Source organism: Cygnus atratus, chromosome 17 (genome assembly GCF_013377495.2).
Source record: "Cygnus atratus isolate AKBS03 ecotype Queensland, Australia chromosome 17, CAtr_DNAZoo_HiC_assembly, whole genome shotgun sequence".
NCBI classification, from domain to species: domain Eukaryota; kingdom Metazoa; phylum Chordata; class Aves; order Anseriformes; family Anatidae; genus Cygnus; species Cygnus atratus.
This window is the reverse complement of record NC_066378.1, coordinates 3,558,246-3,583,273: the sequence shown is the minus strand read 5'-3', so window position 1 is coordinate 3,583,273 and position 25,028 is coordinate 3,558,246. Positions and strand designations below refer to the sequence as shown.

Genomic DNA, 25,028 nt, shown 5'->3' with positions numbered 1-25,028 from the left:
GGGGTAATGGGGATCAGGGCAGACCTGGAGGGGTCTGTAGGGTGGGTCACTGAGGGGGCCAGGGCGTGTGGGAGGGGATCAAGGCACAGATCAAACCTGATCCCTCTGTGGGTAAGCAGAGGGGCTGAATGGGGGGATGTGAGCGCACACATGGGGCGTGGAGGGGATCAGAGTGTGCGCAGAGGGGAACAAGGGGACCTGAAGGATGGGGGGGGGGGGGAGAGGACCCCTGGGCACATGGGGAGGGGCTGTGCACACCGTGGGCAAGGCAGCAGGGGCTGAGCCCCCGCAGGGACATGGAGAATGGCATGAGATGGAGGAGAGCTGAAGAGGTAAGGAGGGACCAGAGGACTTGGGGGGGCAGCGGTTGGGGTCTGCTTGTGCACAGTGATCTCCAGAGGGGGGCTGAGGTTTGTGGGGAGGGCTGGGGGGGAATGGGGTGCGGGGGGAGGCTCTGGGGAGCATGGAGGGGGCGAGATGGGGAGCATGGTCAGAGGGTTGTGAGTGGGACCCACCTCCAAACGTACCCCCACAGAGCCCCCAAAATGGCTCTGGGGAGCAGAGCGTGGGGCTGGGGGCCCCGGGAGCACACCTGGGGCTTTGGGGCCAAAAAGAAAGGCTGGGATGGTGCACAGGGAGGAGGAGGGGGGCAGAGCACCCCAAATCGCCCTCCCAGTGGGGCTGAGGTTGAGCAGGGCCCCCGTGGCAGGAGGACGGAGGGGGACACGTCCCAGGGACACGGGGGGTGTCCCCAGGCTGTGCCCCTGCCCTTTGAGGCCACGCTCAGGGCTGCAGCAGGGAAACCCCCGCAGGAGGCAGCGGGTGCCTCCGGCTGCCCCTGGCAACTGCGCTGTGCTGCCTGCTGCCGCCATCTCGGCTGCCCGGCGTCCCGCTCCTCCGCACCCCCGCCCCAAAAATGTCCCCAGGTCTGGAGGAGAGCTTGCGTAGGGTTTTCCAAGAGAAGCTGCAGCTCCGGTAGGTGATGTGCCCCCCCCCCGGCCGTCCCGTGTCTCCCCGTCACCTGGGATTAGCCGGGGGGGGGGTTGGGGGCCTGATTTAGGGGCGTGCAGGGGGGCAGGAGAGAGGTTTGGGGGTGTCTCCCACCAGCTGGGTAGCACCGGGGGGGTGCCAGGGCCCAGGGGGCTGTGGCGTGTCCCCAGCTGGGACACTGAGGGAGGAGACCCTGCCCTGGGGAGCAGCAGGACCCCGTCTCCGTGTGCACCCCACAGTGTCGGGGCTGGGGGCTGCGAGCAGGGGGAGGCTGAAGCAGGAGGGGAGGTGGGGTCAGGGTGGCCCTGGGTGGTCACTGGGACCCCCCCTCTAAGCTCAGGCGGGGCTGGGGGGTGGGTCCCTCAGGGCCAGGGGGGTCCCGAGCTGGCCGTGATGGGCTCCGTGCGGCTCTGGGCAGGACGGTGCCGGCGTGGGACTCGGCGTCGCTGCTGCCTTCCTCCACGCGCCTGCTGCTGAAGAGGAGGGAGGTGGCGGAGGTGGAGCGGGCTCTGCAGGCCCAGCGGGAGGTACAGGTGGCCCCCAGCCCCTCCACGCGCCCCCTGCCCAGGGAGAGGGGTGGCCGGTGGGTGCAGATGGGTCGGAGTCCACCAGCAACCCCTCCAAACCGGCACCAAAACCACGGTTTCCTTCGGGACCGCGGTGGGTGCCCCCCTCACCGTGGTCCCTGCCACCCCTGGGTGCCCCGGCACAGGGCGACGCCCTCAGCACCACTGGGTCCCTCAGGAATTTTGGCAGAGGATGGAGGGCTTGGATCAACGCCGGCAGCAGCTGGGCCAGCGGGAAGAGCAGCTCCGTGACGTCGCCCTCAGATTCGACGCCTTCCTCAAGGTGCGGGCGCCGCCGGGCTCAGCGCCCTGCCCCTACGTGGCCACGTCCCCGCTGACCGCGTCCCCGCCGACCGCAGGTTTCCGCAGCGAGGCGGGAGCGGGCGCTGGGCCGGGCAGGCGAGGAGCGGGCACAGGCGGCACGGCGGGGAGCCGAGGCCGACGGCCTGCAGCAGGAGCTGGCGGGGCTGCTGCGGCGCAGGGAGCGGCTGCGACGGCGTCTGCGGGGCCTCCACATCTTCGGGGACTACCTGCAGGGCGTGGTGGCCACCACAGGGCAGGTGAGGGTCCCATGTCCCATGTCCCCAGGGGGTTGTGTTCCTCCAGGACCACCAGCGCCCCTAGCACCCCAAGCTCCACGTTGGAGCATCTGTGGGGGGATCTGGAGGGGTTGGAACACGCAATCACCTCAGGGATGAGGGTGAGCAGCACCCTGGTGGGGTAGGTGCCCTGGCAACCGCTCAGCCCCTTCCCACCACCCAGTTCCAGGACGTCCCGTCCATGCTGGCACATTTCGGGGCGCTGGCGGGGGTGCGGGCAGCCCTGCTGCACCAGCTGGAGGCTGGGAAGCAGAGGCTGGCCCAGGGCCGGGCTCGGCTCCAGCGGTACCACGAGGAGGCCGGCAGCGAGCTCCTGCGCGGGAGGGACGAGGTGCTCCAGCTCCGCGCACGCCTGGAGGCTGCCCGCCATGACGTGCTCCGGGGGGTAAGGGCAGCTGTGGGACCCCTGGGACCCCCTCCTGGGGGCGAGGGGCTGGAGTACAGGCCCCTGATACCATGAGCCCACTCCTGTGGTGGGCAGATGCCCTATGGGGTGGTGATGGGGAGGGAGCACAAGGCCAGGAGTGCTGGGAGGTGCAGGGGACATGGGGCCCGGGGCTGTCTGTCTGTCTGCCCCCCAGGAGTCCTGCTGGACCCAGATCCAGAGCGCGGCCACCCACAAGACCCTGCTGCTGGCGCAAATCAGGATGGCAGTGCTGAGCCTCTTCCAGCTCGCCACCAAGCACCTGAAAGTCCCCAGGGATGTGGCCCTGGACGACACAGAGACCCAGCTGGATGTGGTGAGTGCAGCCCCCCCCTACCCTGTGCAGCGGGGCTGGGAGGGACACGGGGACATCCCTCTCCCTTAGCAGCTGTGGCATCAACGTCCCCATCTCCCCAGGTGCTGCTCTGCATGCAGGACCTGGCTGCCATCTGTGCTGAGCTGCGCCCCAAGGAGCCAGGGCTGGGCCCCCCACGTGTGCCTGCCACCATCACCACTCGCCCACAGCACCACAGGGGTGTCACGGTGCCTCTGAGCCACCAGTAGTCCCAGCTTGGGGACAAATTCCCCTGGGGTACGGCTACCAAGGCCAGCATGGAGCTGTAGGACACCAGCACCTACTTGGGGATGGAGGTGGCGCCCCAACAAGCCCAGGAACCCCGAGAGGCAATGCAGCTCCAGCGCAGCAGAGCACCAAGTGCCTTGGGACAGAGCCTGCCCCCCTAGTGCCCTCTTGCAGGGGCATGCAGGCAGTGGGACCAGCTGCCTGGGAGGAATGGGGAGCAGCTGCTCATGTTCAGGCTGTTGGTACTGATAAAGCTGTTTGCCATCAAAATACAACCCAGCTGTGGAGCTGCAGCACCTGCTTCTTTTAGGGCCGCAGCTTGGGGAGGAATTACCCCAGTCACAAGCTGCCCGCAGCAAGCACCAAGAGGAGGCAGGATACAAAACCAGCCGGCTATTTAATGTCTCTCTCCCTGGCAGCAAATCCAGGCGGGGGGAAGCCCCTTAGCCACTCAGTGTTGCAGCACCTGCCCCGCTCCCCTCTCCTACATCCTCTTTCGGAGCTTGCCCTTCTTGGTGGCACCCACGCGGCGCCCGAAGGCCATCTGCCGCAGCTCCTGCACCCGCTGCCGGTTCCTGGCCTTGAGGCGCTTGAGGCCCCCGCGCTGCAGGAAGCGCTGCTTGGCTGCCGCCTTGCGCTGCTTCAGGATCTGCTGCTTGTTCTTCAGCTCCGAGCGCACCTTGCCCTGGGCGGCAGGCTGCCGGGGTCCTGCGGGACAAGGGTGGAGGTAAACCCACGCTCGGAGGCCAGAGAGAGAGCGGGGGGCTATGTGGGGTCTGGTGCTTGCTTGGGTACTCACCATGCCCACCCTTGTGCTTCCCTTTGAACTGCTCCCTGCCTCGTTCGTATTCCTCGTCGTCATCCCGGTCGTCGACTTTGTGTTTCTGCTTCCACTTCTCATAGCTGGGGTGGGTTAAGGGAACACGCAGCGACTCCCCAGCACCTGACCAGCCTCCCTCCCCGGCCCCAGCGCCTGGCAGCTCCCTCGCTGCAGGACGTGGTGCTGAGCGGCAGCGGGCACGCTCAGCCTCCCCCTTCCCCTTGCTGTGGCACAGGCAGGTGGCAGTGCCCGCGGTCAGGATACAGGTTGTTCTTGTAGGAGCCGCTGATGTAGCGCCCGCTCTCTGTTCGCACCTTCTTCTTGTCCTCCTGGCCCGTTTGCCCCACAAACCGCTTCTTCTTACGGTCCCTGGGAAGGACAGACGGGGAGGAAGTGGGGGAACCTCCTGAATCAGAGGCTGCCAGCCCTCACCCTCCTCTTTGCTGGGCATCCCATCCCTAACTGACCCTGCATGGCCCAGACAGCAAGAAAAACTGTCTTCAGGGGGAGAGAAATACCTGCTGGGGGTACACCCCTCTCTCCCCCGGCCGTGCAGACCCCCGCTCACCACTTCAGCAGCTGCTTGCTCCTGTTGAGGTTGTGATTCTCATCGCCCATGAGATCCAGGACGGCTCCAGCCGCCTGCTGCTCAAAGGGGCTGCCCTCGCCGCCCACGCTCAGCCTGTGGGGAGGACAAAAGAAGCGATGAGAGCAGCCCCCCGCTGCAGGATGACACAGGAGGGCAGCGGGATTGCTCCCCGACTCACCCCCTCTCGCTCTCAAAGTCCTTGGGTCGGTAGGGGACGTAGAACTCCTCATCCCGCTGCACCGGCTGCTGCGGCTTCTTCCTGGCACCGTCTTCTCCACCCTGGCCCCGTTTCCGTTTCCGTCCCACCACGGTGGAGAACACATCCTGGGAAGGGGATGGGGGGGATGGGGGAGCCGTGTCCCCCTGCCAGCCCAACCCAGGGGCCCAGGCTCCTGCAGGACATCGTGCTGGCCCCAAAACCATAGCCCAGCCCTGTCCCTGCCCCGCTACCTGGAGGTTTTCCTCCTCTCCTTCCTTCTCCTCAGGCTCGGGGGGGGCCTGGCACAGCCCCTGCCCTTGGAGAGCCGCGGCCCGCTTCTCCTGCTGCCCACGCTGGTACTTCTCGATGAGGGCATGGTCGTGGCGCCGCTTCGACCGCATGATGGTGCTGGCCAGGGTGCGGGCTGTGGCATTGATCTCGAAGATGGTCTGCACCCGGGGGGGAGAGAGCAAGTCCTGCAGGCTGCAGGCACAGGGACCTTCCCTCCCGTCCCGTCGGGCCTCAACTCACCGCCTTGGACTTGTAGCTTTTAATGCTGTCCACGAACTTCAGCCTCTCCAGTTCTGTGTCTTCGAAGCAAGAACCTGGGGATTACAGGTGTGGAGGGGACACCGATCAGCCCAGCAGTGAGGGGACAGGTCCCCTCTCTCGGCATCCCCGCGGCACTCACTGAAGAGCGGGTGGATGCCCAGCTGGGACGTGTCCAGGTCCTTGACCCTCTTGATGGACTCGGGCGAGGGGCCGGGTCGGGAGCGCAGGTACTGCTTGTGCGCGTTGTCGGCCACCCGGCGCAGGCTCCTCAGCTCCAGCGAGCCCTCGTGGTCCGTGAGCAGCAGGCACTCCTCATCGTCCACCAGGCTCTGGGGGACACGGCCCAGGACCCCGTCGGCATCTGGAGCACGGGGGGGACACAGTGTCGTCTCTTGCCCACCCTCCCTTCCCCAGCTGCAGCCCTGTAACAGGAACATATCGCCCCTCTGCCCAAAAGGCTGCCACAAGACCACAGACTCCAAAAATAAACCCCACGTGCGGCCAGGACACAAGCCTGGAGGGACGTGCAGTCACCCCAGTGCCTGCGACGGGTCCGCCTTACCTGCAGGCAGCTCCTGGGTACCGGCGAGGACGAGCGGACGCCCCAGGAAGAGGTGGAGGTCGAAGACGTAGGGCATCTCGTCGGGAGCCACCAGCGAGTAGGCAGTGCCGCTCCGGCCAGCTCGGGCCACGCGACCTGGCAGGGCAAGGAGGAGAAAAGTGGGAAACCAGAGCCAGAACCAGCCCAGCATGTCCCTGACTCATGACAGGGACCCACTGGTGGCCCAGGACCCCAGGCACATGCCATGCCCAGGCTGGCAAGGGGCTGTGGGTCACTGGGGAAGGGAGCAAAAGGGACCCGGCCACTGCCCCAAGCCTGTCTCTAGGGGCAGGGGACCCTGTGGTGCACGTGTCACCAGAAGGAAGGCACCAGCCCTGCCCCCAAGAGGGCCCACAGTCCAGCTAGGAAAACAGAGACATCGCTGCCCCCACTGTCACGCCACAGCTACGTCCCACCCCAAACATATCGCTAACAAGTCAAGGGGAGCAGCACCTTCTCTGCAGTCTTCCCAGCCTGGTGAGGTGCAGGGATCAGACCCTTAAGAACAGGGGACGAGGGACAGCCCACCCTGAGGGACCCCGGGTCGCACAGGGCACGGGCACCCACCGACACGGTGCAGGAACAGCTTGGACTTGGCGGGGAAGCTGTAGTTGATGACGTTGTCCAGCATGGGGATGTCAAGCCCGCGGGCGGCCACGTCCGTGACCAGCAGCACCGGGCACTTGCCCTGGGCGAACTTGGCGATGTTGATCTTGCGGGCGGTCTGGTCCAGCGAGCTGTAGATGTGCGTGCAGCAGATGCCCTGGGCTGTCAGCAGCTGGAGACAGGGGAAGAGCGATCAGATCCCGCTTGGAAATGCACCCTCAGCTGAGGGATGGGGTCCCCCAGGGTCCCGAGACCCCAGGGTGCCCACACAGACCCCAAACCCACTGCAATCTGCCCTTTTTTTTTAAGGAGTTGGTGAATGCAGCAACTCCACAATCACATGTGCTGGGGATTTCTCCCTCGACCAGGAGAAATGGGCTGGACTCCAGCAGGAACCCACCCATGGACACAGACCCCACGTGGGTCTGTGAAGGGGCCCCCCCCTGCAGCCTGCCCACACCCGTCGTGTGCCCCGGATGCCACTTGCCTCCTTGAGATACTCCGTGTGGTGCTTGGTGGCCACGAAGACGACCGTCTGGTCCTGGGGCTTCACCACGCTGCGCAGCAGGTGGAGCAGCACGGCTGGTTTGTCGTCCCCGCGGACGTGGAAGAAAGCCAGCTGCAGGGGAAGGGCAGAGCTCAGCCCTTCTGGGTCCCCACGCTCTTGGGGACACCCCGCAATAACCGCTGCCGCCGCCCTGGCTGGCTCCTAACCCCAGCCAGCTCCCCTCGAGCACAAAGCCCGGCTCAAGCTCACCTTGAGCTGCTCGCTGAGCTTGGACTCCACATCCAGACGGATCAGCGTCGGCTCGGTGAGACCTGCGGCACATGGTCACGCAGGGGATGTGGGTGGCGTGTGGGACACGCTGCTAGGACAGCCCCTAGCACCCAGCCTGGGGCACCCGCTTGGCCCAGCCTCAGCCCAGCTTGGTTTTTCCAGTCCCGGGCTTGTGGCCAGCACAGCTGAAGGACTGGGTCACGTCCCCATCCAAAGGGGCCCTGATAGCTCACAGGGCCTTAGAGGCGGCTCCAACCCCCAGCCCTCCGGCCGCCACCTGCCCCACGCTTCTCACCAGCCCGGGCGAACTCGACGAGCAGCTTGGGCAGCGTGGCGGAGAAGAGGACGGTCTGGTGGCTGCCTGGGAGCCGTGCGAGGATCTCCTGGAGCTGCTCCGCAAAGCCCATCTCAAAGAGCCTGCGGGGAAGGGATGCGGGACGTCGCAGAGCCTGCTGCACCTCTTTGTGGCCAGCCAAGGGCACCTTGTTGCCACCCTTGCCCGCTCCGAGCGCACTGACCTGTCAGCCTCGTCAAACACCACGTACTCCACGCTCTGCAGCTTCAGGTTCATCTCCACCGCCACATGCACCAGGCGCCCGGGGGTGGCAATGATGCTGGGTGGGACAGAGATGGTTACGCCGAGCTGGTTCTGGTGATGGGGCCACGCGAGGGACAACAGGGGCTCACTGCACCACCCCAAATCCATCCCTGGTGGCTCTCGGTGGCAATTTCCCCACCAGGTCCCCTCCCTGTGCCCACACTCACATGTCGGGGTTCTCGTGCAATGCAGCGAACTGGTCCTCCATCCTGGGAGAAGGGAGAGGGCACAGGGCAGCTCAGCTCACCGCCCCGAGGTTTGGCACATTTGGGGGTGTTTTAGGGAAGCTGGGGTGACAAGGAGAGCGGGGACACGGCTTACTTGTCTCCTCCCAGGATGAGAGCTGTCCTCAAGCCTGTGAACTTGCCCAGCTGCAGGGTGAGAAAGAAACATGAAGGGGGTGAATAGCGGGTTCAGCACCCAACCAAACCCCAAGCCCACCGCAGTCCCCGCTCATCCCCGTACCTCCTTGGTGAATTTCAGGGTCTGTAGGGCCAGCTCACGCGTGGGGGAGAGGATGAGAGCACGCGCCCCAGCCGGGCTGGGCGCCTTCAGCCGCTCGAACATGGGGATGAGGAAGCAGGCCGTCTTCCCGCTGCCCGTCCGCGCCATCGCCACCACATCGCGGCCGCGCAGGATCACCGGGATGGTCTGCGGGACACGGCCCTGCCGTCAGCACCCCGTGGAGGGGGAGGGGTCCTGAAGACGCCCCCGCACCCCTAGGTCTCACCTTCCTCTGGATGGGCGTGGGGACCTTGTAGCCCTTCTTCATGATGCCCTTGAAGACGGGGTAGCTGAGGCCTGCGGGGACATGGGGACAGGTGAGGGGACGCAAGCAGGAGGGACACGGCCACGGGGCTGGGGGGAGACACTGTCGGGGACCCCCCAGCCCCACGCACGCACCCATGGACTGGAAGCCTCCGGATTTCTTCTTCTTGTTCTGTGCCCGCACCATGGCCTGCGTGTCCTCGGCGGTGGCATCGTCCTCGTCCTTGGCGGTGGGGAAGGCGGGCAACGGGGTCTCGGGGACCTGGGGACAGGCGGTGAGAGGGGATGGGCATCCGGGTGGCACGGGGCAGGGACGGTGGCACTGGGGACAGCGGGACATGGGAACTGGGGATAGTGGGACATGGGGGACAGCAGGACATGGGAACAGTGGGACATGGGGCCACTGGCACATGGGGCCACCAGGACGTGGGGACACCAGGATATGGGGACTGGGGATACTGGGACAGGGGGACACTGGGACATGGGGTCACCAGCACATGGGGACACCGGGACGTGGGGACAGGGGACACCAGGGATACCGGTGCCACGTGGGGACGAGGGAAACTGGGAACAACTGGTACGGGCGGACAGGGATCATCACTACGGGCTCTGCGGCCACCGGTGCCGGCAGGACACGGGGACAGGCGACACCGGTGACACCGGCAGACCAGCACCGCGTGTCCCGCTGCGGCGGCCACACGCGGACCGCCGGCACGGGGCCGGGGCACGCCGCCACCCCCCGGTACCCCCGGTACCTCCATACCCCCCCGTAGCCCCGGTACCCCCCGGTACCTGCGGCCCCCGCCGCCGCTCCCCGGCCCCGCCGGGGCCCCGCTGGCGGCGGCTGCGAGGCGGCGGCGCCATCCCGGCCGTGTCGGACGGAAGCGGGCGGCGGCTCCGGGAGGGACGGGGCGGAAAGGGCGGGCGCTGCCCGGCACCGGGCCCGCTGCGGGGAGCCGGGACCGGCCCGGCACCGGTGGCACCGGGGCGAGGGCGGCTGGGGACCCCCGGAGACCCCCGGAGAGCCCCGGAGGTGCGGGCTCCTCGCAGCCGACGGCCCCCGCGGGAGGTGGTGCCCCCCCGGCTCCCCGCCTGAACGCCCCCTTAACCTCTTTGGAACCCCCTCTCCCCCTTTTCTTTCCTCCTTTGCTTCCCCCTCTCCCCCTTTGTAGCCCCCTTCCCCCTTTCTCTCCCCCGCTCCCCCTCGTTTCCCCTTTTCCCCCTTGTTATCCCCCCTCCCCCTATATTATCCCATCTCCCCCCTTGTTACCCCCTTTCCCCCTGTATTTCCCCCCCTATATTACCCCCTCTCCCCCTATATTACCTCCTCTCCCTCTCTATTATCCACTCTCCCCCTATATTACCCCCTCTCCCCCATATTACTCCCTTTCCTCCTTTTTTTCCCCTTCTTGTTACCTCCTCTCCCCCATATCACCCCCTCTTCCCCTTTCTTTCCCCCTCTTGTTACCCCTTCTCTCCCTACGTTACACCTTCTTCCCCTATATTACCCCCTCTCCCCCTTTGTTACCCCTTCTTGTTACCTCCTCTCCCCCATATCACCCCCTCTTCCCCTTGCTTTCCTCCTTTTGTTACCCCCTCTCCCCACTTGTTACCCCTTTTTGTTACCCCCTCTCCCCCTTTCTTTCCCCCTCTTGTTACCCCTTTTCTCCCTATATTACCCCCTCTCCCCCTTTGTTACCCCCTCTTGTTACCCTGTCTCACCCATATTACCCTCTCTTCCCCTTTCTCTCCTCCTATATTACCTCCTCTCCCCCTTTGTTACCCCTTCTTGTTACCTCTTCTCCCCCATATTACCCCCTCTTCCCCTTTCTTTTCCCCTCTTGTCGCCCCTTCTCCCCCTTTGTTACCCCCTCTCCCCTATATTACCCCTATATAGGGTGGCTGCAGCAAGGAGCTGCCAAGGTCAGGGAATGTGGGGAATCTGGTAGCTCCCTTCCATGTGACAGAAACCTTCTCTCAAACCCACCCGAGGACAAACTGAGCCAGGTTAAGGGCATCATTCTGCCCTCAGAAATGGTTTTATTGAAATATTCTTTTATATTTATTCTGCTTCTAGAGCAGCAGAACTGGGCCCTGACTCACACAAGTACACAAAAGGCACTGAAGCTAGAAAGGCCAGCCAGGGATCTGCGCTCCTGGTCCTGTCCCGTTGGCAAGAGACAAGCTTTGGAAAGGCAGCAGAGCTCAGCCCGAAGTGGCCATGTCCTCTGCCTCAGCACGTGCTGCCTCAGCCACTGCTTGTAATATGTGGGAGCTGAGCCCCTGGGAAGCCAGCAGCTTTGCTAGGAGGAACGAGTGGAGGACACAGGATGGATTTTGTGCTCATTTCTTGGCCTTCTTGCTGTCTACCTTCTTCTTTTTGATTTGAGGAGTGTCTGGAGCAAGCAGCTTCTCTGGGCGCAGGTGGCAGCGCGGCTGATCGCGGCCATCCCCTCGCACCCCACTGCCTTCTTGGTGCAGCCGGCATGGCGTGCCTCTCGCTCAGCCCAGCAGGTACTGCAGGCTCGAGGGCCAAATACCTTCGTGCTCCTTTGAAACCCCCCGCTCCCTTCTCAGGGGAGGCAGTACGGGTGCTGACATGAATCTAAGCCTGTTGAGTTTTGTCTGGACATCAGGACTGTGACACACAGGCTGCTATGTCTGCAGGTCTTTCAAGGGGAGAGAAACAGAAATACAATACAATACAATACAATGTACAAACTGTACAATACAATGTACAAAACAAATGTACAAACAGAAAGGCGAGAGAGAAACAGAAATACAATTCAGACGCTAGATGGAGACAGCAGGGTTAAGGATTGAGAGAGAGCCCTGCTCCCTGCAGCAGGTGGATGGGTCAGGCCCCATCAGCAGCTGGGGGAACTGCCCCAAAATCAGAGAGCTGGACCGCACACCTCCCGAGCGGGAGCCAAAGGGGATCCCAGGCACAGGGCAGGGCTCAGCAGCTTTATGGGGCTCGGGGACGGGAGAATGACTTGGCACAGGTGGAACAGATTTATTTGTTCATTACACACTGAGCGTGCTGCCATGTTGCACATAAATGTTTGTAGTGCTTCGATCCGCAGACCTATGAGCCGTGCTGGGGGTGGGGGAAGCTGGCCCTGCTCCCTGTCAGCACCCCCTGCCTCGCGGGATTAGCGGGGGAGGAGGGTGAGGGATTAGTGCAGGAGGAAGGGAAATGACACTTGTAAAAGGTGGGACTGATGGCGGGGGGTCAGGGCTTCGACTCTCCCCAGGCACTAGTAAGACCTGAGGCACGTCCATTTGTTTATTAGTGCCCCGTGTGCTTTCGTGGTTGACGTGAAGACATCACGCTGCGTCTGTGCGGGATGGCGATGCCTTAATGGGGGCTTCTCTGAGGCACCACAGCGCTGCTGCGAGGCGCGGCACCGAATGGGGCCCGGGCCTGGGCCTGGTGCTAGGCCTGGCCCAGGCCCTAGGCCTAGGCCCGGCGCCCCGTTGCTAGGCAACCGCCGCGCGCACCCCTGACCCCGCGCAGCCTCCTCACGCAGCCAATAGCAGCCCGCGCTGCTCCTCCCCCTCACCCCCCAAAGCCCGCCCTTTCCTTCCCCTCCGTAGGCGTGCGGCTTGCCTCGTGATGCCGTTCCCCCCTCCACGCCCCCACGAGCCAATCAACGCCCTCTCCTCTCCGGATGGGCAGCGCCGCTACCCAATGAGAAAGCGAAGCGGCGGAGGGAGGCGGGAACAATCCGTAGCAGCGGAGCGGTGAGCAGGAGGTGGGCGGGGCGAAGCGACCTCCGAGCGCTGATTGGCGGGCTGCGGGGAGGCGCACCGCGGCTGGACCAATGAGGAGCGGGAGGGGCGGGGCGCAGCGGTGCGAGGGCGCTGAGGTGCGGCGGGTTCGGCTCGGTTCGGCTGCGTTCGGCTCCGCTCGGCTCGGTTCGGCTCCGTCCGGCCCCGGGGCGGCTGGGCGGGAGGGGGGGCGGTGGAGGCTGGGAGGAGGGGAGCTCGCTGTGAGGGGCTCGGCCGTGGGGCGCCTCTGCCTGCCCCTGCAGGAGGGATTTGCCCCCTTCAGGAGGGATTTTGCCACCTCTAGGGGAAGTTCTGCCCCCTCCAGGAGGGATTTTGCATCATTTAAGAGGATTTTTGCCCTCTGCAGGGGGAATTTTGCACCTTCCAGGAGGGATTTTGCCTCTTCCAGGGGGAATTTTCCCCCCTCTAGGAAGAATTTTGCCTCCCCCAGGAGGAATTTTGCACCCTCCGGAAGGGAGTTTTCATCGTTCAGAAGGGATTTTGCCCCCTCCAGGAGGAGTTTTCCCTTTCCAGAAGGAAATTTTCACCTTTCAGAAGCGATTTTGCCCCCTCCAGGAAGAATTTTGCCCCTTCTAGGGGGAACATTGCCTCCTCCAAGAGGAATTTTGCACCCTCCAGAAGGGATTTTTCACCCTCCAGGACTTTTGCCCCCTTGAGAACTGATTTTGCATCATTCAGGAGGGATTTTGCCCCCTCTAAGGGAAATTTTTCACCATTCAGGAGGGATTTTGCCTCCTCTAGGACGAATTTTACCCCCTCTGAAAGGAATTTTTTCACTGTTCAGGAGGATTTTTGCGCCTTCCAGGGGGATTTTTTCCCCCTCCAGAGGTATTTTTGCCTCCTCCAGGGGGATTTTTGCCCCAGCACCAGCCCTGTGAGCGCAGCCCCTCCAGTGGAGGCGTCGAGGCCGAGCCATGCGCTTTGGGGGCTCCTAGCGCCATGCTGGCCTCCCGCCTCCGCTCTGCCTCCCGCAGCCTCCCCCTGCCGCCCGGGGCCGTCCCGCGAGCCGCAGGCCCCGCGGGGTAGGTGGGCACCCGCTGCCTCCCCCTGGGCGAGATTTGGGACCGATAACGCCCCCGAGCCGAGTGCCCCGCGCCGATATTTGGAGGCGAGCAGTGCGTAGGGATGGGCGAGCCTCTCTCCGTGTCCACACACCCACAGGACGCTCCCGATGGAAGGCTTTGCGGGGAGAGCTTCTGACGGAGCCCTTTCACGCGTAGAACCGCAGCAGGCGTTATCGGGACTCGTCGGGGGTGGACTTCTTGCAGCAGGAGCCTCGCGAGGGCCAGCATGGCCGTGAGCATGGACGATGACGTGCCCCTCATCCTCACCCTGGACGACAGCGGGAGCAACGCCTCGGCCCCGCTCGACGACCTGGATCGGGAGGAGCTGCCCAATGAAAGTAAGAACCCTGTAGTTCTTTCTGCCTGCCGAAAAATGGCCTTGCTCGCTTTCCTTTGCAGCGCTGCTCTTCCCTGTGCCTGCCAGAACCTGGAATTCCTGGAGGTGTCCCTCGACGTCCCGGCGGCTGCCCGAGGAAACCAGACCAGGGTGGTGGTTGTGTTGCTTGCTGGTAGCCCCCAGGTGGGGTGGAGCACACCAGAGGCACTGCTCCGTGCCTTTTTTAACTCTTCTCTCTGATTTCTGCATAATGACCTGTGGCATTGCTGTCCCTACACCCAGCTCTCCCTTCCTGTGCATTGCCCCAGGGCTTCTCCTTTCCTTGGCCCCACTGTGCTGGCTTTCACAACTGTTGCTTTGCCTATTTGTAGCCCGCAATCTGATATTTTTGCCTTAACAAAAGGTGTATGTGCTGATAAATCCCTTTAAAATCCTCACTGTAACCTTACCAAAGAATCAGGAGTACTTCAGGCAATGTATCCATGCTCCTGTTAACCCCAGGCACTCGGTGAGACAGAGCGAGCCCTGGGAGAGGGTGAACTTCTCAGCAGCGCAGCTTCACCTGTGCTTAAGCATGCAGTGAGGTTTTGTTGTTGTTACACCTCACCAAATGTATTTTAGCAATTTTGTTTGATGCACCTCTCTGACTTCCACCTGACATTGCAGGTGTGCGTACCTACACCTGTCTGGTCGTCCTGTTCAAGCTCTGTTCAAGCCTAAAACTTCCAACATATTACTACGTTCCTGGCCCCTCTTTGCTGCATTATACCTCCGATCCATACCTCCTCTGCGATTCTGTCACTTGGTATCTCTCTTGCAATCATACAGGTTCCCTTAATTTTCTCCTCCTCTGACTTCCTGAGCTAGTGGCTCGTTTCTGGCAGTCACAACTTCTCCTCTCCTGCCCCTGCCACACAAATCCCTGGCTAAATTGCCCAGATGACTTTCCCTAAGCTCAGCTGCATTGCTGCTCTATTGCATCTGTTTTTCTTAAAGTTTAGCTCGCGGTTTGTAACTTAAATAGAAGAGAGACTGCTTCCTTCGTCCTGTTATAGGCTTTTTTGTGACTAATTTTAATCTTTCCTCTGTTGCCTTTTGGTCCACCCACCTCCTGTGCCTGTAAAGAAGAAATATATGGGTTTATCATCTGGTTAAAGCCAACGTGATGGTGTTTAAGCATGAGTTTGAGAATGAACGTATTAAAAATATTCCGAAATTTGCTTCCCTTGAAATACAGGGAGATTGTGGAGGGACTGATTTTGTGCTTCTTAGAAGATTGGTGTGTAGTTTTTGAGAATCCATTTGCTGATGTTCTTTGAAGAGAGTGTCTCTGTGTTGCAGAGCTGTTCTTTTGCTATGTTTAAATCCCTGTTAAAGTTGAATTTGCTGGGAAAAATATAAAGCCTATTCTGTGCAAGCGACACTGAATCGTGGGGAGCCTTCTGAAGCCGGTGGTACTGCAAGAGGGGATGAGAGATTAAAGAGGAAGGGTAGCATGAGCAACTTGAAAGGCACGTTTATCGCCGGGAAGCGGGAAGCTTAAATTAGGCAGTGAGCAGATTTAGGCCATCACTGGCAAAATTAAGCTTGTTTAAAAAAACAGGACGTGTGCTCTAGCTTTATTCCTTGCCTGCAAAGATAATCTACTGTGAAATGCAGAGAAGTGACATTAAAAAAGCGTACAGTTTCGCATTCTTATTCAAAGGCCTGTCTTTGCCAGGGAGAAGTGTGCGAGAAGCCTTATTTTCAGGAGAGGGAGAGCCTGGTAGGGTGATGAGGGCATGGCGACAGGGAAGGTCAGGGGGCTGTGTGCTTCTTGTTTTGTTTTCCTTATTCCTGAGCTCTAATAACAGATTATTCAAGCAGAATTTGGAGGAATGGCGTGCCTGTGCCTGGCCATAGGCTCCTGGGGACTCGGTGGCAGGTTGAACACCATGCGTTTATTCAGGTTTGTCCCCAGATACCGGCTGTCGAAATACCCTTAGTGCCACCTGGGAAGCAGATGATAGGTAAGACGAAGTGGGTGTAGCCACCCTTGGGCTAAATGACGTGTCAGAGGTTGATAATCAAGTCGCAGTCCTGTTCTGTGCTGCTGTGTCATTTACCTCTCCGAATTTTACTCCATGTTCCAGGCTGTCTCAGCCATCTCTTAGTAAGCTCTGTGTGTAGTTCCAGTATATTGGCTGTCACCCCGTGTTGGTTTTTTTTTTTTTTTTTTTTTAAAAGGAACTTCTTGTACCTTTTCTTTCTTCTTTTTCCTTTTTTTAACTTGATCCGTGACGCAGGTTTTGCAACCGGTCCTTGGACGAATGAATTTGTACTTGGGGACTCTTGGTGTTGGTTGTCTGGAAATGCAGGCAGATTGGAGTAAGCGGTGCCCGGGTTTCTGAAAACAAGCCTGTTGCTGATGTAAAAAGAACAGATTAAATTGCAAGAGTGTGTTCCTTTTAGAATCTCGCCGAAAAGTTCCCTTTTGGGTAAGTGATCGCTTTGGGATTAGAGTAAAAGGGAGCTAAATGAGAAAACCGTGTGGAAAATTACGTTCTTAAAGAAAATGTCCAGTTGCAAAAATTAATCTCCCTAATCATGCACCTCTTAAGCCCTTAATGGAAGCAAATACTTGCATGGGGAGGAATATTAAAGCTCTGCCTTCCTTGTCCTGTGCTGGGGTGCACGTCTCTTCAGCCGCCCCGAAAGGTCGGAATCCTGCAAAGTTGGCTGGAATTCAGCTCACGTCCAGAAAAACGTGGTCCCTGTGGTGCAGGCGGTTCTCTGAATGCAGCGTGAAGGATTGCGGTGCTGGGTCATTCTTCCACAAGCTCCAGCAGCTGGAGGAGACGGAGAGGAGCGCTTTCATCACTCGAATCCGTGGCTCACGCTAATTAACACGACGCTGCCCTTCCCTGCTACGTCTTATCAGGGAATCTGGACGCGCTCTCGTTAAGCTTCCCAACACTTATCCGAGGCGAGTGACTAACTCTGGATTTTATAGGAGGCAAAACCAGGGCTGCAGTCGTTGCGTGACCTTGCCCAAAGTCGTGTACTGAAAAGGGTGAGAGGCAGCCCGGGCTGAGCGATCCCTGACCTCGCTGAGCTCCTAGGGTGTATTCAAACGGGGATCTCAAAATACCTCCACGAGCGAGGCGTGTTTTCCTGCACAATGACAGCGGGGATAGCCTTGAAGCTCTAGGACAGTGCCTCTCCTCGAGCTGATGGGAATTATAAGCAATAAATGAGAGCACATTGATTTACCCTGTATTAGATCAGGTAGAAGATCCCCCTCTGCCCCCTGCGTGGAAATTGCTGTAGCCTCAAGTGGAGTTTCAGTGTGCTCAGAGCAGAAAGTACAGCTCCAGGCGTTGTGCGGGGAACAATGTGATATTGTCTGTCTGTTTCTCCCACACAATGGATTATGGCAAGTGGAAGAAGTCATCTTTAAACTCTGGGTTCTTACAGGAAAGCAACCGCATCTGCTATTGAGGTAAAAAAAAAAAGGAATTACTGTGTGTGCCTGGGGAGGTGTGGGGGGGCGGCTGCGACAGCCAGGGGCGATGTTTTCTGGAAGGGTTGTTGGAAAACAGGAAGGTGTAACTCTGAGCGGTGAGGTGAGCCTCTGCCACCTCGGTGCCTGCTGCCCGAAGAGCCAATTTTCAGGAGGACTAGAGCCAGCCTGCCCTCTTGGGTGGCAAGCAGGGAGCTGTCGATGAACGTGCCTCTGTGCCCGTGCGCTGCTGCTGCTGCTGCGGAGGTGGCCCAGAGCACGTAAAGGAACTGGCACTTCGCTGCAGGTGAGGCTGGAGGACCTGAATGTGGCCAAGGCAAGCGTGCTGCTGGCCGGTGAGCACCGCTCTGCAGCGGAGCGTGGTGCCTTCGGGGCACTGCGAAGGACGGTCTTGGTTCTGCACCTTGGCCCTGCTCCTGGATGGAGTGAGGGAGGAGGCTTTTGGCAACGCTGCTCTTCTCGTAATCGGCCGATGGGAGCCCTTGTGGTGTTCTGGAACACGGAGTCTGACCATGGCGTTAGTTGGGTGTCTCTTTCTTTTCGGTATACCGCTTACTGATCCACAGGTAGGCACAGGCCTGCAGGAGTGGCGCAGGATCGGGGACAGCTAGCCTTCTTTTGAGCCCCGTGAGCAGCCTGGATTTTGATTTCTCCAGTAATCGATGCAACCTGAAGTGACGCAGTTCTCTTCCGTGCTGGATCTGGTTCCAGAACGTGTCTGTAGCAGCAGCGAAAGGAAACCAAGTCTGTCCCCGTAGCCCACAGCTTCAGCTCTTCTGCTCAGTGAGTCCCTCCTCAAACACGCCCGCTGCCTTCCTCCTCCTGTTGCTTTAGGTGCAGCGAGAGGAGGGGAGAGATTTCAGGTGTAAACCAACTGCACGTTGTCTGGTGGGCTGAGGGAATGGGCAGAGAGTAAATCCTTGGCTTTGGGGGCAATGCGGTGACCGCACAGACCCTCAGCAGCTCTGCTTCTCGAGGAGCCACTGTAATCGTGAAAGCCTTCTGACTTTGCCACCTTTTGAAGTGTTTTACATGTCAGATATCTAGTGGATTTAATAAATCCTCCGGGATCTGTAACCTCCGTGTATGAAAGTGAGTACCCAGAAGCTGGTTGTGTGGGCTGAGCACTAATAACGCTGGGGAAGCGCTGTAGCTAATTGGTGCGAAGAAATAGGGGACGACAAAACAAACGAGTGCCTGCGGTGGACCTGGCAAATCCCGAGATCTTTGACAGCCAGGCTCTCAGACAGCCTTTGGGTTATCTGGTCGCCTTCTTGGATGTTACGCAGGATATCTTCCTCTCATTGTGGCTCCTGGTTCTACTGATTGGCCTTTAATTAGTTCCAGCAGCAGCACTTCAGCTGCTGCGTTAGAGGTGAAGCGTGGCCAGGGCACGGGACTGGGAACTCATGTTTGGAAGCGACCTGGTTCTGCTGCCGAATCTGCTCCTAGGGTAAGTCAGTTAACGTCGCCGTGGTCAGTGCGTCTCGTCTGGAAAGTGTAGGTTATGCCTTTTGTGGAAATCTACAGGTAGGCTACGTGGTAAGAGCTCCTGGCTTACATTTCTGTGCATGCTTTGTTTTTCATAGCGTGTGCCTGCTTTAAAATTTACGTACGGGGGAATTATTTTCTTCTGAAGCACAAGTTCGGTGCTGAGCTGTTGTTTATGCCCCTGAAAGTCTCTGCTCCAACCTAACAACCTTGCGTTTTTGCAACTTCTGCCAGTGCTCCTCTAATCCTTTCCTGGCCTAGATGACTTGTAATGAATGTTTTAAGCAAGCAAAGCGAAGCAAAACTGCCTCCGAGATGAGTGAGGGGTGAAAATATTGGAAAGAGAAATGAACACCCGAAACATAAGGAGATTATTGTTTTCTCCTTCGGTACAATCCATTTCCCTGGGTGATGAGCTCTGTGAACTCAGAGGAAGGAGGCAAGTGTTCGAGAGATGCTGAGTATCTTGCGATATCATGCTGGAAACAGTGGGAAAATGTGTATATGCTGGGAAGTTCCAAATACACATCCCCTGGAATCTCATTTACACCGAGAATTTAGGATTTAAGGCAGGATGCCTTGGCTCTGCTTAAAATACTGTAACGAGAGGGCAGAGCTGGTATCTCTGATTGAAGAGAAACAGCACTCGGCGTTGTCCAGGCCTCACAAAGGAGTTTTTATCAAGAGATTCTCAGCGTGACTCTGGAAATGTGGTACCTCCAGAAGAGAAGCCACCAGCGGAGGAGGGTACCAGGAGGTATTGTGAGCCGCAGTTAGCGCGTGTATGTTTTTTTTTTTTTTGAGCCTGCCTTGTTTTCTTAGCCCTGCAGGAGATCAGTTTGCACAATGCACACATTGTGTGCTTCACATTAGGATGCTTTGTCAAACAGAATCCCTGCACTGTTGACTCTTTCGCGCAGTAAAAAAAAAAAAAAAAATTAATGATTTCGTCCTGAATGCCCCACGCTGTTCAAATCTGAGCAAGCAAAAGCGTCTACAAGGTAAAGGAGACTTGGGTTAGCGTTCCATTATCCCAGAGTCAAACGGTTCCCTCTCCTTTGTCATATCCCAGAGCACGAGCGACGGATCCCATCTTTCGTGCAGGTTTGCTGTAAGTTAGGGAGGATGCCGCAGAGCGGGGCGAGGCGCCTGGAAGCTTCTTCGCGCTCCTTTTGTGAAGACCGAGCTAACGACCTTGAGGCTTAGAGGGAGGCAGCCCTTCGTGCGTATCTTCCCTACGTGCAGCTCTCCTCTTTTGGGTGGGAGAGCAGAAGAGCAGGCCAGGCTGCGTGTTGTCCCCCCAGGCTGATCCCTTTAGGTGGGGGACGCGTGCCGCGGCCTCGCAGGGCTCCGCTTCTCGAGCAGGTGGTCCCGGAGCTATAAAAGCTGTTAAGGAGCCCGGGAGCGTTCAGGCTGCGGTTTGAGATCGGCCACTTTCCAGCTCTAGCCGGTCACTCCTCAGCTGACTTGGGAACATTTGGCTCAGGAAGCGGAACAACAGTTGGAAGCAAACGGCGATTAGTTTTTTCATGGCTTCCCAGGGAACGCATCAGTTTGCTCGTGTTTTTGTGTTTTTTGTGTTTTTCTCCCCCCCCCCTCATTTTTACGATTCCTGTGGATTTTTAAGGCACTGTAGATGCAGGATGTTCGGTTCAGCCAAGCTCGCTTACTGGCAGATTGAAATGAGCAGAGGCTGAGCACGCTGAGTTCACTCATCATAACCGATGTGATGCTGCTCAGAACTTCCTTTGCCCTTGGTATCTTCACCGAGGAATCCTGCCTGCTGCCGTCAGCCCCCCTGCGTTGAAATCCCATTTTACCCATTTGAATGCTGTAAGAAGTGCTGTATAAACTAAACAGGAGCATCTGTGAAGTGGTTAGAGTTGTTGTTGATTGCCTCTTCCTTATTGCCTTCAGGGGATTTAAGCTCGAATTTGCTGGAAGTAGAATTTATGAGGCAGAACGCTCCATTTCTGATCCTGAAGCTGGGAAAAGTGCGCTGAATTTGATGGGCCTTTCTCGTCTCCAACGTCCCTGGCTTTTGATCTGGACCTTGCAGGGCTCTCCCCGTGTCTTTAGCATAATTGCTTTTTGCATGTCGAGGCGCTGCCTGACTTCTGCGTGGCTGCTTTCTTTACAGGGAGCTGCCGGAGCAGCTTTAGGCTTGCAGCCATCTGCTTCTCGCGAGCCGTTCAGCAGGAAGCTCGTGCACCTGTGCTGCTGCTGCTGGCCTCAGCTGGGAGAGAGGGAGGCAGAAAAGGTGTGTGTGTGTGTGTGTGTGCGCGCGTGTGTGTGTCAGCAACGATGGAGGATCCGGAGGACGACGAGGAGAGACTGCTGTGCTTTGAATCGTAGTGTAGGGGTTTGGAGCTCCTACCCAGCGCTGGTTTTCTTTTCATCGTGATCTGGCTTTCCGCTTGGGACAAAAAGCTTTTCTTTTCGTGCTTACATAGGGGATGAAAATTTAGGATGCATCCCCATGCGCTGCCATGTTAAACCTTCTGATATTCCCGGGCTGGACACACGAGCTGCTTACATACGTGTGTGGCAGGCAGTCGTGTAGCAGATATTGTCATCTGGGCACGTCTCATCTGTCTTTTATTCCAGCTGTAGCCATATTTTTTGGAACACTTCCGCCATCCTCAGCAGGTTTGGAAGTTTGTCGTACAGAAGCAACGTAGCCCGCTGAAGGATTTCACTAGCATACACAGACACGTTCCTGCTCTTGGTTAACTAAGTGGAGAGATGTAGGGCTAAGCGAGCAATCCTGCACTGAAATCCCTGGGTCAAACCTTACCGGTGAGGTGTTTGTGTCATTAACAGTCCTGTGTCATTAGCAGTGGGATCAGATACAGGTAGAAGAGGAAGGGGATGCCATCCTCTACAGCTGGTGCTCTCAGGCCACTCGCTGCAGCGATGGGGCTCTGAAGGAGGTGTGTAGGGCAGAAGTCTCAGCCGTGGTGCAGCCCTTCTGCAGCCTGTCCCCTTTTCCTGCGGCATGGCCGCCCTGCACGGAGGGATCGGCGCCTGCTCGGAGGCACGAGGGCTGTGGGTAACCTCTCTTCAACGTGGTGGTCCTACAACACAACCCGGCTGTGCCCAGCTGGTTATGTAGCTAGCTCGCTAGCTGTGAGCCCCTGCGGAAATGGGAAGACGCTGCTCTTCCTTGCACAGCTGCTTGATTTTCCCCGTGCAAGGGGGATCGCTGTTCAGCCAGGCTGCTGGGCAGGCTGGGGTACTGGGAATGTGGTGGAACAGCGTGACGCTTGCTGGAACTCCTCTCTCTGCCTTGCTGCCCTCAGGTAGTATGAAGTGCTCTGCTTTTCCTGAGCTGCTGGAGGTGCAAGTGAGTGACCCCGTGGGTCCTGCTGGGCGAAGTAAATGCCCGCAGGCATCTTACTGCAGAGACAGCGGGGTGAGGGGTGGGGGAAAGAAGTGACCAAGGCTGGTGGAAGGGCCTCATCTCTGCTGGCTGCGAAGGGGGAGGCTTCAGAGCACTGAGCTGGTTCCTAAGTGGGGCATTTAAAAGTCAGCAGATGTCTTTTCCCCTTAAGGCTACAGGTGTAGCAGTCTGCATGTTGCCGGGACAGGGACTTTGTTGCAGCCCCGAAAGGTGACCAGCGGGATGGCGATGGCAGGTCAGTCAGCCACAGGTTTCCAGGCAAAATAATGGGAGACCGGCAGCAGCTCTCCGGAAATCTGTAATTTAAGGGCGGGTTTTTTAATGTCAGGCTTATGGACAAGAGCATCATACGAACCCAGAGTCATGCATTTATTTATCTTGTGAGATTACAAGGTAGGCTGATAGTGTTCTGAAAAGACATGTCCTGGCAGTGGTGTGCCAGATGTGTTTAGATGGAGGATGTGAGCAATACGAATCGAGGCTGTGCAGCTAACTGCTCTGTGAGCTGCCTGACGGGCAGCCCTCGTGTATACTCCTTCGTCCTTCAAACAAGAGTAAGATCGGGGTGGGGAGGTGATGTTTGTGTCCGTGCTGGCTAGAATAACCAACACATCCACGTGTGGTGGGCTTCCAGTGCTCTTCCCTTCCTCCCCAGCTATTACACGTGCCCTATCCAGTTCCTGCCAGCAGCGCTTTCCATAAAATGTGCTGGAATCTTCTCTTTCTTAATCTTTCCTTTTAAGACAGCACTAGGGTTGGGGTTTCCCCCATTCCTTTACAGCATCTTCCTCTGCTGCCGGCAGCTGCCGTTCCCTGGCTGAGACACCCTGACAGACAGCAGAGATGTGGCAGTGTTGTATTTCAGAAGTGCTGTGGAGCCTTACGCTAACACCACAAAACATAACTACGTAACTACATACCTCTCCCTGCTGCACCGTACAAATAGCTCCCTCTGATCGCAGCCCGCAGCGGTGAGGCGTCAAGAGTTTTGCCATGAAACCTTATTTTTCACTCGTTTTCTTGCTACCCCTCTCTCCTCGGGGTGGAAAGGTCAGGTAATTAGGTGCCTCATTAACAGTTTTGGCTGACTCCATCCTAGCTCCGCTCCAGCGCTGGCTGCGGGAGGCAACGTGTGGCAGGGCTGCGAGGAGCGGCGGAGGTGGTGGGTCAGCAGCAGGTGGGTCTTTACCTAGGTAAATACTGTGGTTTCAGTACCTGTTTCATCCAGGGTCTCATCCTCCTCTGTAAAGGAGCTGGCTAGAGTTTAACAAGGCTTTGCTCTACATCATGGTACTGTAGGTGGATGTGTTTGTTGGTGAGTCGTGCGGAGGCTGGCTGATTTTGGAGGAAATATGAGAGCTGCCGCTACGGGAGCGAACCGTGGCCATGCAGGTTGGTTGCTCGGAGTAGTGCCGGTCTCATGTAAGCAAGGAGCTTCTCTGCTTCTCACTGCTGATATCGTGGCTGCCTCAGAGAGCCGCTGGTGGAAAAAACTGGAAGCTGGACCTGGCGGAGTGCTGCTTCCCTTAAAAAGGCCAGGTTGCAGCTTCATCAAACGTCTTTGCAAACTGCATCGGGAGAACGCAAAAGCTCCGCTTTGGAGAATTGGAAGGAGGAACGCGCCCTGGAAATGCTGACGTGGTGCTGGTGCTGGAGCGGATCTCTGGCATGTTAAAGCCATGAGGCATGCGTTTCCCTTTCTGGAACAAAAAGAGGAAATTCCTTCGTGTAACAGGATGTGTTAAAGAAATGCCCTATCTGAGGGATTCCGATGTTGTCTCTTTCCCTTTCGGTTACTTCCCTAAAAGCTATGGATCATAACCGGGTGCGTACATCTCATGTCTGGCCTTTCTCATGAGTCACAGGCAGAGCTTGCCTCTTTTTTTGCTGGGGTCGACAAAAAGCGTAGTGTTCCCAGTTGTTTTTCCATTCGAAGTGAGTTGTTTCAATGCTCAGATGTTTAACTCCAGTTACAGAACAGTCTCTCTGTATCTGTAGAGCCCTCGTCGCTGTGATACGATGGGACCGACAGGATTACAGAGCGTGTTAGTTGCTAAAAGGATGGATACTACGAGGCTGTAGGTGATCCTTCTGTTGTGGCTCTGACTTCTCTTTTTTGTGGTAGAGAGGTTCAGTTGTTAAGTTCATAAATAGAGGATATGAAACCAGCAGCAACTGGGCTGAACACAAAAGCGAGGTTCTTAATTCTTAACTATGTCTTCCTAATGCAACCTTTCCTTTTATGTGAGTTTTGCTGATTAAAAATGCTTTGGACCTGCGTTAAAAGAAGCAGAAGCTCCTTTGTTTTACGTTCTCAGATCGTGCAGGTGCCTGGTTCTGCTCTCTCCTTATAGCCCATGGACTTTCTCATGAAGCCCATGAATTATTCTCATCCCTGTTTTCTCTGAAGCCTCCCACTATTTTATTTTATTTTTTGCTCTTCCTTACGGCTGTCTCTCTGTCCCCAGCAGGGTGGCGCAGGAAGCGAATGCCGGTGTGAATCATCGCGTCGCGTAGCGAGCGGCAGAACAAGCAGCTAGCTAAATTCGGGCTCTGACCCGCTCGGAGCAAGAGCTGACTGGAGGCACTGCTTCTGCTGAGACAAAACAGTTTCCGACAATGCTTTAGCTCTTCAGTCATTGTGCGTAGCTGGTGCCTCGGTGCTTTTAAGTGTGCGCGGTGCAGACGTTAGCAAGGATGCAGCAGTCCCCTAAACAATGCAGGGTTTAAGTTGTATTCAGTATAAGGAGATAGGCAGCACAA

General features: G+C 58.2%; 3 protein-coding genes across 4 annotated transcripts in view; 2 read left to right on the top strand and 1 right to left on the bottom strand.

Moving 5' to 3' along the window:
* The first annotated feature begins 296 nt into the window (after window positions 1-296).
* On the top strand, window positions 297-3,609 carry CFAP73 (cilia and flagella associated protein 73). The gene is given in 9 exon segments (XM_050714272.1): window positions 297-332; window positions 788-975; window positions 1,409-1,517; window positions 1,735-1,839; window positions 1,916-2,116; window positions 2,319-2,540; window positions 2,737-2,949; window positions 2,981-3,171; window positions 3,582-3,609. Coding segments are annotated over 9 exon segments (1,293 nt in total).
* Window positions 3,541-9,580, bottom strand: DDX54 (DEAD-box helicase 54). Its single transcript, XM_035556946.2, has 20 exons — window positions 9,466-9,580; window positions 8,809-8,935; window positions 8,636-8,706; window positions 8,371-8,556; window positions 8,227-8,276; window positions 8,073-8,114; window positions 7,826-7,921; window positions 7,603-7,724; window positions 7,287-7,348; window positions 7,017-7,148; window positions 6,491-6,701; window positions 5,885-6,019; window positions 5,462-5,683; window positions 5,302-5,375; window positions 5,022-5,219; window positions 4,750-4,895; window positions 4,551-4,664; window positions 4,247-4,351; window positions 3,962-4,065; window positions 3,541-3,870 (listed from the first exon to the last, which is right to left on the bottom strand). Exons 1-20 carry the CDS (start codon window positions 9,535-9,537, stop codon window positions 3,647-3,649), a joined length of 2,493 nt encoding a protein of 830 aa, XP_035412839.1. The 5' UTR covers window positions 9,538-9,580; the 3' UTR covers window positions 3,541-3,646.
* A 2,924-nt stretch (window positions 9,581-12,504) lies between these two features.
* The window catches only part of TPCN1 (two pore segment channel 1), a 42,684-nt gene continuing 30,160 nt past the window's right edge, over window positions 12,505-25,028 (top strand). Inside the window, exons 1-2 of one of the 2 annotated variants that reach the window (XM_050714201.1) lie at window positions 12,505-12,545; window positions 13,630-13,870. In XM_050714201.1, the coding sequence (XP_050570158.1) occupies window positions 13,759-13,870 (112 nt within the window). In that variant the 5' untranslated portion in view covers window positions 12,505-12,545; window positions 13,630-13,758. Of the gene's footprint in view, window positions 12,595-13,629; window positions 13,871-25,028 lie in introns of both variants that reach the window. The other variant, XM_050714200.1, reaches the window with a different exon arrangement.